The sequence below is a fragment of the Apis dorsata genome, unplaced genomic scaffold (assembly GCF_000469605.1).
Source record: "Apis dorsata unplaced genomic scaffold, Apis dorsata 1.3 scaffold_28, whole genome shotgun sequence".
Classification (NCBI taxonomy): Eukaryota; Metazoa; Arthropoda; class Insecta; order Hymenoptera; family Apidae; genus Apis; species Apis dorsata.
Genome location: NW_006263330.1, coordinates 114,154 through 125,697, shown reverse-complemented (window position 1 = coordinate 125,697; position 11,544 = coordinate 114,154). Strand labels below are relative to the sequence as shown.

General features: G+C 45.8%; 1 protein-coding gene across 1 annotated transcript in view; it reads right to left on the bottom strand.

The window, feature by feature from the left end:
- The window catches only part of LOC102673310 (protein sidekick-like), a 64,800-nt gene that overhangs the window by 52,309 nt on the left and 947 nt on the right, over positions 1–11,544 (bottom strand). Inside the window, exon 2 of the mRNA XM_031510835.1 lies at positions 11,347–11,542. Within this exon, the coding sequence (XP_031366695.1) occupies positions 11,347–11,542 (196 nt within the window). The remainder of the gene's footprint in view (positions 1–11,346; positions 11,543–11,544) is intronic.

Below are 11,544 nucleotides of genomic sequence, written 5' to 3'. Positions count from 1 at the left end.
TATATATATATATATCGTGGAAGTAGGAGGAGGTCGAAAATATAAAACTTGAGCGAAATCGATCGCGGAAAAATCGTTGGAAGAACGCACGACCCACTGACCTAACCTGAGAATAGATTTCTCTCTCTCCAGATCGCATCTTCGTAAACGAAACTCGCTTATTATTCTCTTCCTCCCGTATACTCCTTTCTTGCATTACGAAACGATGATATAAACAATTAAAATATTTTCTTTTTCATTATTCATCGCGGTTTTACGATTTATGGAATACACTTCCGCATAATAATTATACGCCATTGGTTGCTCGATCGAACAATCCTTTATTTGCATTTTTATTGTTCCACGGTGTGTCGGGAGAAAAAAATCGAACGGAATAACAAATGCGCCGTTAAATAAACGGTTTAATAAATACCGCCGCTGCTTGGCTCCCACGAAATATTTTTCTACGCCGTCCCTCCTCGTCATTTTTCCGATACATTTTCCACTGCCCCCTCCCCTTTCCTTTCTTACTCCTCGTAACCAATCTATGGATTCGAAACTCTACGGAAAAAAAAAAAAAAAAAGAAAAAGAAAAGTAGGAATCGTTATCGAGAATATCTCGATTTCGTGGAGAACGATCACCATCCTCGTAACATGCCACCCATCTTTCTTGCAAATACGACTTTTACGCTCTTGCCTTACGTCTCTTCCTTTTTCTCTTTCTTTTTCACCATCCCTTTCCTCTTCTCCCCTCCACAGCACCGTCTTTCTTCGCCGCTCTTTCGTTCTTTTCTCTTTTCTTTTTTTTTTCCTTCCTTCCTTCCTTTCTTTCTTTCTTCTCCCCCGTCTGCGGCAATCTTGGATTATCCTCTCGCGCGCGACCATCTCCAAAGGAACGAGCACGAACACACCCGCCGAGAAAGGGAGTCCTAGAGGAGAGAACAGCGGAAATTCTGCCTCCATCCGAGAGAAAAATCACTTGCCTCGGTGTCTATATATATATATATATATATATATAACGCATCATACTTTGGCGAATGGATGGGTTGGGAAAAGTGCGCGCTCAAGTATCCGCGATTAACGCGTTCCTTTTCAAGGAGTGGAGATCCGTCGAGACATCCGTCGGATTAAATTTAAACGCGTGAAGACGCGAGAAGGGGGTGGCGAGAACCTGCGCCCCGAAGGTAAGCGCGTAAATATGCGCGATCGAACGATGAGGGAACATGGCGTCGATAAAAATTTCCCACCCTTGATCGAGGATGCTCGAGTCACGTTACACCCCCTCCAGCTTCTTCTCGATAAATGCGACGACGAGGAGGTTTCCCATTCGTGGCCACGTGGGATTAACTTTCGACCCAATTTTTCGATTAACGGCGTTCTTTCCTCGATTAATAATCGAGCGAATCCGATTTAGATTTCGCTACCCGAAATTTCACGTCCGCCGACCACACGAAAACGTTCGAAAACGTTGCTCGTCGACGTTGAAATTTCGTGCGAAAAATTCGGAGAGGAAGGGGGAGGGTTAAATACGGAATCCCAGTATTTCCAGAAATTTTGTCAGATTTTCCACCGGATTTTCGACCGGCGATCCAAGTTGTAAATTGGGGAAATTAACGGATTGTTCGAGATCCTTTCACACATACGTACACGTGCGTTAAAAAAGGAAGATTTTTCTTCACGTAGAAGACGTATACGCGTCTCCTTGTTGGGATTTCGATAAAAATGTCAAATTTTATTTTCAAATTCGTCGAACGGGGAGGACGTCGCGTTCCTTGTCAGGAGCCTCGAGTCGTCTTTCGCTTTAACAGCTCGAAGCCGAGCATCTCGAGCGAGAATCCACGTAGTTTTCCACGAAAATTCGAATCTCTCGAAAGAGAGAGAGAGAGACTTCGTCTTCTTCCCCTTCCCTCCCCTATCGACATCGCCGCCGGACGATAAAAATAATGAGGAGGATTGTATCGAGAGAAAGAGTAACGTCTCTGTCGTTCCGTTTCCAATCTGTTTTGTCCGTCCGACGTTCGATCGTTAATCAAACAGTTCTCCTTTATTGGCTCTCTCCTCCCTTGAAAGGGGGAAGAAAAAGAGGGAAAGAGAGAAAAGGGGTACAAGTTTGAACGGTTTCGAGCGACATCCATGTTTCGACAAAGTGAACGCTGTCGAGCGAAAATGTACGATTTTCGCGGATTTTCTCGAGACGTGAACGCGGAAATTTCAAGGACGGTGAACGGTTTACGAATTAATTTGCATCTCCTCGTTTCTTCCCAACCCTCTTCAACCCCTCGCGGTTGAATTGTGAAAGTTAAATTCGCGTCGAATACAAGGAGGGGGAAGGGGAGTACACGAGTTTCCACTATCGTTCGTAAATTCAAACGGACCACCAGCTTCGTGTCGTTTTAAAATATTCGACCGCCCAATGAAATTCGTTGGCGCACGAATGAACGTTCGAAGATCGCGCGAAACGACCGTTTCTCCCGTTCGAGAGAGAAAGAGAGAGAAAGAAAAAGAAAAAGAAAGAAAGCTTCACGATTAGTATTAGTATTAGTATTAACTGTTGCAAAGTAATCAATATTTTTCAATTTTTCAAATACCAAGTGTATGCGAGTTTTTATTAAAAAACAATTTATTTATTGTAATTTAAAGTTTTGCCTGAAACTTATTTCCCCATATTTTCAAGACATTTTCAGCGATAAACAATTTCAAATATTTACCGAAAATAATTATGGAAAACATTCGGCCCCCTCCTCGCGAGCATACACGGTCGCTTTCTGAAAGGAGCAAGAACCAGACGAGGGAGGGAAGATTGGCAGTAAACCAATGGGGCAAAAGAAGAAGAAGAAGAAGAAGAAGAAGAAGAGGAAGAAGAAGGAAAGAAAAAAGGAAGGAAGACTGGCTACCGAGCTGTTCCTAGCTGCTTCTTCTCTCTCTCTCTCTCTCATCTTCTCCGTTCCGGACGATTTGAATAAGCTTCGCAAGCCTGAAGCTTGGCCGAGTTGAAAAGCCGCGCGATGTTTGCCGAATGCCACTTCGTATGCCGGCAACGCAGACCCAACAGCGACGTTTTTTAAGCGCGTGAGCATTTTCCATACGTGCCCTCCCTTTCCCGACAAAACAACTCTGTACACACCGCCACGTTCTCGTGAAACGTTAATAACCCACGTTAGTAACTCGCCCAAGCTTATTTCCTTCCCAAAAGATATTTACGAATCGATATTAAAATCGACGAGCGTCGTCGGAACTATCAATCGAGATAATGAAATTTTTCCAAGATTCCTTTTATCTCCTCCTTAGTGGTCCGTAACTTTCTTTCCGCTCGATCGTCTCCGCTCCCCTCCCCTTCTCTTCGACCCACTTCTCCTCCCGAGATGACCGTTCCATTACGCGTTTGCTACCAAGCCAAAAGGTGCTTGTTAAATTTTTACGGCCACCAGTTTTCCCGAGCATATCTTCCCGAATATCCTTTTAACGTTCTTCGGGATAAGGGACAGATACTCCACGATTTTTCATTTCTCCAAAAAGAGTTACTCCTTTATTCCTCGATCGATTATTACGTACGTTCGAAAAATGGAGAAAGTTGTGTTCCTTCTTGCGGATGGAACGAGGGGAGAAAGACCGTGGCGGAAGAGGGAAGGTAAGACGAGGGAGAAGAGGTCAACGAACAAAAGGCTTTCTTGTTTGACAGGGTATAAAAGGGAAGATGGCTAGGAATTCTCGATGACTCGCGTTGCCTTTCATCTTCCCACGAAGGGGGGGGGGGGGCTTACGTCTTTTGGATGCGGAACAACGTTGATTAGCCGGAATTCTGGCTGAAAAGGGAAACGGAGAGAGAGAGAGAGAGAGAGAGAGAGGGAATTCAGCCCGCGTCTCGTTCCACGCCGATTCGAAATATTCTTTTCGAGTCACCAGCCGATAAGTCAAAGCGGCGGACATTTTAATTATAGAGAGGTCGGATATTGCAAGGCGCACGGAAACGAACGAAACGCCAACGTCTATCCTCCCGTTAATTTCGCCTCCTTCCAAGCCCCCTTTTTCTCTTGCCAATCTCTTCTCGAAATGGGATCTCTCTCTCTCTCTCTCTCTCTCTCTCCGCGTTTTTATCGGGGCAGAGATTGAATTATGATCGCCCCGCGGTATCGTTGCCGCCGATTAATCTTCGATTATCGTCCGGGGGTCGTTAAGGGACGCGCCGACGAAAGAATCGTAAAATATATTATCGGCCCTTCTCTTTCCCCCTCGAGAAGAACAGTGTTGCTGTATATACACCTAGGCGAGATGGAAAGAGTCAAGGGAAATAATCAATGTCCCGCGAGAGATAATTTCATCGATTTCGATTTCGATTTCGATTCGATTCGTGGTCCAATTAATAAAAGATGTTAAAAAGTGTGATTCTGTGAGCCGATCCCCTTTATCCGGATATCCGAGTTCACCTCCATAAATCACCGCGAATCGCTTAACACGCCATCTTTTCCCCGACGTTTGACCTTCTTCCTTTCGTCGCGGAACGAAAGATTCGATCGCCGATCGAAAAACAAGGAGGAATTTTTCCGCTGACCGAGGATAGAAGGTTTTTCAATTTCGGGAAGGAGCCCTCCCCCGAGTTATATTTCTCGGTGACGGACAGATTCTCCCAGGGTGGAGAATTCGAAGGATACGCCTGCCCTTCGTTCGGATAATGCAAAGGGAAGCAAGGGTCGGTAAGAATAATGCGGGCGTTTTCGAAAGTTGTGGGTGGGATTCGCTCCTCGAAATGGATTTTCGCGAGTTTTCCATGGGATATATATATANGTAGGTTATGGCGGGGAAAGGAAGGGATATAAAAAGTGGCCGCGATTCGTATAAAGTGATTTTAAGTGAGAGCCAGCTCGCCGTTTTCCAGCCGGGAAAAGTTCGCTTCCGTTGAGATATGGCTGCAAATATTAAAATCTGGTGGCCGGTCGTCGGGCTTTATATACCCCCCGCGGAATATCAGCGGTTCCCATTCCCCTTCGACGAGGGGATAGACGACCGGGATTTCTCTATCCTTCCTTCCTCCTCGCTTTATTTCGACGGGCACGTCTCCGCCCGGAAATGGAAGATTACGTCCAAGAGAAATAATCCATTCTTCCCTTCGATCGATCGCAAGCTAACCTCCTTACCGTGAACGATTTCGTTCCGAATCTTTTTACAGTAAAAATCAGATTTTTTTTTCGCCTCTTCCGCTAAATTTTTGCGCACCGTTCTCGTGATTAACGCGAAGAATAAGAGGGGCTTTACGAATGGGGCTACGCGAAATATTTGCGGAGCGTTGTTGGACTAAAAAGTTGAGGGAGAGATGAAACGGCGACAGGATTGAATCGGGACGTATTTGGTCTTGGATAAGGACGTGTTCCAAGTTTGTCGAGAGCACACTTTGAACTTTATATCCGAAGGATTCGCTCGAAGGAGACATCGAACCCTAAGAATCCTGTTACGAGAAGTTCGTAAACGCTCGCATCTGTGTCTACCACCCTCTGCCCCCCTATTCCCGACCTTGGAAACTTAACACGCGTTAAATACGAATAGGGGAATGATTGGTTTCTTTTCCGAGGGGTGGGAAACATCGACGGGCTCCGTCGAGTTATCGGAGAAAAGGGAGAGGAAGAGGGAGGGGGGAGACGTCTCCCGGTGATACGGCGAGGAAAATTTTGTGTACTTATCGAGTTATGTACTCGCTTCACGTTCGTCGGATGTATCGAGCCAATTTAGGCGTCTGCAGTCGGATCGGCCCGTAGGAAGGGCTGAGAAACGAGGGCGCACGGAAGAGCCGATTTCTACGTCAATATTTGCGAAACATTACGCTACGACGGCACATATTCACCTTTCCTTTTCGCGCAACGCACCGCGAATTATCCAATCACCTTAGCTCGAATTCTCGATAAAGATCCTTCCCAAGTTTTTATTTTTATCGTCCATTCTCTCCAGGGAGAGAATCTCGAGGGATCGAAGAAGCGGCGTCAAACTTAACCCATCCGGATGATCTCTCTACTTTTAACGAAGAGATCGATTTCGACCAACGATTAACGACGCCCATTAATCTTCGGGACATTCATTTAACCGCACGGGGCCTCGTTCAATTTCCCACTAATTACATTCGTATTCGGTCGGTGGTGGGAATCGGTCGCAGCTAGGGTGGCAAACAGGTGGCGATACTCGTCGGGGGTCTCACGGGTCTTCTCGCGGGGAACTAACGTGATTACCGCTCGTTTTTGGCTACCCACGTATGCTTTCCTCCACCCAATTCCATCCCATAAAACAAACTCCCGATCCCCCATTCTTCTTTTCAAATTCTATTCTCCTTCTCACGATTCTCTCGATATCGTTAAATTGTATCCTTGTTACTACTCTCTCATTCTTCTGTTTCTTTTCAAATTCTATTCTCCTTCTCACGATTCTCTCGATATCGTTAAATTGTATCCTTGTTACTACTCTCTCATTCTTCTGTTTCTTTTCAAATTCTATTCTTCTTCTGGACACATCTCGATATCGTTAAATTGTATCCTTGTTACTACTCTCGGCCAACCTGATTATTTTCTTTAGAGATATGGGGGAAAAAATGAAAAGAGGAACTCTCTCATTCTTCTGTTTCTTTTCAAATTCTATTCTCCTTCTCACGATTCTCTCGATATCGTTAAATTGTATCCTTGTTACTACTCTCGTCCAACCTGATTATTTTCTTTAGAGATATGGGGGAAAAAATGAAAAGAGGAACTCTCTCATTCTTCTGTTTCTTTTCCAATTCTATTCTCCTTCTCACGATTCTCTCGATATCGTTAAATTGTATCCTTGTTACTACTCTCGTCCAACCTGATTATTTTCTTTAGAGATATGGGGGAAAAAATGAGAAGAGGAACTCGATGAACCTTTTCGAAAAGGTGAAAGGAAAAAAGTGAACGCACTCGTCGTTCGGCTAACGCTTCTGTTCGAAGGAACAAAGGAAGTGGTGTATTTCGTTCGAAGGAGAAGGCTCGAAATCTGGGAGGGGAAAGTTCTTGAGGAACTAGCGTCGGCAGCCGACTCTCTCCGCTTGGAATAATTCGCGTAGTTAGCGGCCGGCAGTTTATCACACGGCGGGTGACAACGCTCGCTCGTTCCAACGCCCTGTTAGCCCGCAACTCTGTCGTCGGCGCGCGCATAGTTCACCAAGCCAAGATCGCGCGGAGTAAGCGTCGTCGGAGGGTGTTCCGGAAATCGTGCCGCATTCCTGTAAAACTACTTCAACGAAATATCCCCCCCCCCTGCCGCCGTTTAACCGATATAGCGCTTTGTCGGACAGGGTTCTACTTGTAGATTTCGCAATTGGGAGAGATGTTTTCGAGCGTTACAAGTCGAGTGTGCAACGTCGCAGACAGACGTTGTTTGGAATATTCGTGAACAGGTTACCCTTACGTGTAATCTACACGAGGTGTAGAATAATATGTCGTTGAATGGCTGCGTTTTTTATCTTAAGTTGGACAATAATAGAATTTTTCGTTATCGATAAAATTACTTTTTATTCGTAAAGCATAGGGATGAAATAAGAAGAATAAGAACAATTCCAAATGGATGACAAAATTGGCGAAACGAATAATTGTGCAATGAAAGAGTTAAAAGGAAAAGTACTTATTGACACGTAAAATATCGCACGAAATTTCGATAAATTTCGTTTCTTTACGCGTTAATGTGCTGTAAGAACTCTTGCGAGATTATTCTCGTAAACGATGAATACGATCTCGTTTAAATTTATCCGCCGGTATATGCTCCAATTTATACCTCTGAATTGGCCGCATAGAAATTGGATAATTACGTGCTATCGAGCAGATGGTATTTTTTTTCCCCCGCCCGCCGATAAAATCACAAAACGATTTCTCCTTTTCTCTTCCCTTCCCCTCGCGATGCACGCAACATGCAGGTTTTAATCTGCTCGGCCGAGATAGCGGGGAGTATATTCGCCAGGATTTAAGACGTCTCTCCCTTTATTGCGCAGTTCCAGCTGCAGTTGTTCCAACCTATGGAACCCCGTCGTCCATCTTCCCCTTCTTCCTCCCTCTCCCTTATTCAGCGCCAAGAAAAATCTAAAAATTTCCCACAATCCTCTCTCCAACCCCTCCTTTCCTCCTCTTCTCTAAATTCAAACCGTTGTTGCTCGAATTCGCCGATAATCTCGCTTCTAAACGAATACCCTGGAATACCAGCGGAATAAATTTGCAGAGAGGGCCGTCTTTCCAATTTTCCAGTTGCGAAAGATGCGACAGCAGGGTCGAAATGGTCACTAAATTCTCACGACTTGACCCCTTTCATTTGGCCGCCAAGCTTGCGAAAATCAGCTTTCCCTCGTCCGCTCAAGAAGGAAGCGCGTGGATCGATTCGATTTGCTAGCTGCATCCGTCGGTGGAGAGTCTAGTTAGCCGTGGAGTGTTATCGAGAGGAGAAAGGGGAAAGCACTCGCGATTCAATTTATACGGTTGGTGTAAGAGGACAGGGGTGGAGGAGGGGTTAATTATTCTCGCCGCGGAGAGGCTCGATTACGCGCTATCCAGCCATCCACTGTGGCCGATGCGTCCAACTTTTTCTTTTTTTCTCTCCCCTCTCCCTTCCCTCACTTTACTATTTTTCTCCATTAGTCGGCGCGTGGAACATAACCCTACACCTGCCTCGGCTGGGAAAAGGGTTGCCGACCTCGGGAACAAACTTCCCGTTCTACGTATCGTACGTACGTACGGGGGCAGGGAAGCGTGTGCGCATGTGGGTGGTAAAAAGCCCGGAAAAAATTGCTGCTCAACGCTTTTCAAGTGAAATTGCCGCTCGTTGGAATAAAGAAGAGTTATTTAACCGGGACACCGACGATGCTTCCCCTCCTCCTTTTTCAATCTCAGAAACCACATCCCCTCTTCCTTTTCAATAATTCGAATAATCATTTCCTTTTCTGCTCTTTCCTTTATATCGGACGTCGATATGTTTCGTTAAAGTCGCGATTTTGGGGCGATCTTTTCGCGGACGGGGTGAGTTTCCCGGAGGAAGGGAAGGAGGAAGGTTAATGCAAATTTAAGGGAGGGAGGAAGATGCGGTGAAATACGGAAGGAATAAAGGAAGGGGCGAAAGAAAGGGGAATAAAAGGAGGAAGGTTAAGGGGGAAGAAAGAGAGAGAGGGAGGTTAATTAAGGGAAAACTTAACGACGGGGTTTGTCCAGCCCAGCCCCATTTCTATGCGCCGCTCTTCCCTCCCTCGACTTTGACTGAGAGTTAACGTCGAAAGTTCCGCGTGGATTTTTGAATTTCTAATTCGGCCGCCTCCTAATCCGCTCCAATTTCTCCTTCGATGACGAGATTCCTCTTCGACTCGAAGATGACAGGAAGGAAGCTTCGAAACGTTTTCGAAAAGGAGGGGAGATATGGCTTCTCTCTCTCTCCTTCGAGTGGGATTTCGCGATGGACCCGAGAGACACAGCCAGCATCCAGCTATAGAAGCAGAACTAATTGCGCTGTATTTAATTAAGCCGCGGATTATTTCCTTAACGAGGGCAGATCCTCTATTCTTCCTTCCAACCGCTTCTCCGCTCCCATCTTTTACAATTTTCCATCTCCACCTCCCTCGTGAACAACCTTCTCTCTCTCTCTCTCTCTTAACTTCTATCCGTGGAAGTTTCACGGAGAACTTTCTCCACATACGACGTTCCTTTGTTTTTCTTCCCCCGCATCCAGAGAATCCATTTGTAATGTAAAGGGGGGACGACGACCCCTTTTTTTCTTTCTTCTTCTTCGATTCTCGACAGGGGATAACACGAGCTTAATACGCGCTTCGATAATCCAAGCTTTTTAAAAGATGCTTCTTGGGAACACCAATCGGCCTTTTTCTTTTCTTTCTTTTTCAGAATCCGCGACGACGAAAACAGCGCGACGACGACCGGTTTAATGGAAAATTGCGCCCACCGTTGAGCACATTCTTTCCCTTCTTTAATACCGGCTTGCAACCGGCAGCGATGCAATTTGCAGACTAAGTTACACGTTGAGTGGCTTTCCTCGCCACCTCTCTCTGTTAGAAATAATCGTACTTCCCCTCCTTATTACGCGCCGTTATTAAATTCCCTCCGAACGATTGTAACCTTTTCCGCGAGAATATATTATAATATTATAATATAGCTTCCTTTTACGTTTCTACCCTGGCATCCAAAACTGCGAGCAAACCAGCAGGGAAAAAATGGCCACTCCATGAAACGTTGCGAGAGGAAGAAAGGAAACAATAGCTCGAGAAAGAGAGAGACGAAGGAAACTCGATCGAAGGAACAAAGTTTCAAGTTTGCTGGAACACGAGAAACAAGTAGTCGGATGGATACTCGTATCGAATATCATCGGCGATAAGGTAAGGGAACAGGATATGAAAGAAAGGGAAATGACCGATAAAAGGGGAGGCGGAAGGAGGAAAATCCAGTGGACGGACGCAATCTAGCGACTCTTGGGAACCAATCTCCTCTGATGAAAATACCTCGCTCCAACGATTTTCCCCACCCGGGCCAATTCCTTTTTCGTGACCCTTTTTTAGAATATCGCGCGCAACCGTCTAAGTTTCCCATAAAATAAAAATCGAACTCGTTAAACCGCCAGCAAAAATATCCAAAGATGTTACGAACGAAGAGAGACAGACATATCTCTCTCTCTCTCTCATTGTCCGTTTTCTCCGACCTTCGACCCTAGATGGGGGATCGGCAGCAAAGATTATATCCCCAGCCGCGGGCTACGTATATATATATCGGGACGAGTTTGAAGAGAGCGGCCGTGAAAGTTCGTTTGCCCCTCCATCTCGATCTATCGATCCGTTTTTCCGCGAGAATTGAATCGTCGAAATCGAAGAAATTTCTCCAGAGAAATCTGTATAGTTTTTTAACTCGCGGTCACGTTTCCGGGATTAAAGGGAAAAGCGTAAACAGCAGAGATGCACGACGATAAAATCTAAGAAGAGGAAGTGGAAGGCGTCTTCGATTGGCTCATGAATTTTTCAACGGCCGCCATTTGTTTGAGCAGACTTAGAGCCAGCTGAGAACTGCACTTTTCACTCGACGTCGAGAGTGTAAAGGGGAGGACGACGACGACTCTGCTAAGTGGAGCATGTGTTTGTCCGCGTACCGTGGAAATGCTGGCAACATTCTCGACGAGAAGAAGAAGAAGAGGAAGAAGAAGAAGAACGTTAACGCGTTAGTTGCGAGATCGTATAAATAATCCTCCTCGGCTACTACTCCTCGAACAAGATCACCTTCCATCCCCTTTCGACTAAATTTGTTTGAAATTACGGCCGCTTTCGTCTTGATCGAAAACTTTTTCCAAAGAGGAATGGCGCCATTTTTCTGTAACTCTTAAACGATCGACGAAAGTAAATCTTACCGATCACGATGAGGCTGTAGCGAAAGCTGCGCGTCTGCCCCTTCCTGAAGTCGACCCTGCACCTGTACGTGGCCGCGTCGTGCCTCTTGATGTCCTTGATCACGAGGATCGCGGGATTCTGGAGCTCGGTGCGGAAATACGCCCGCCGCCCGAACACGCTCGAATCCGAGGAGTGTTGAGCTTTGGCCACCGGTTTCT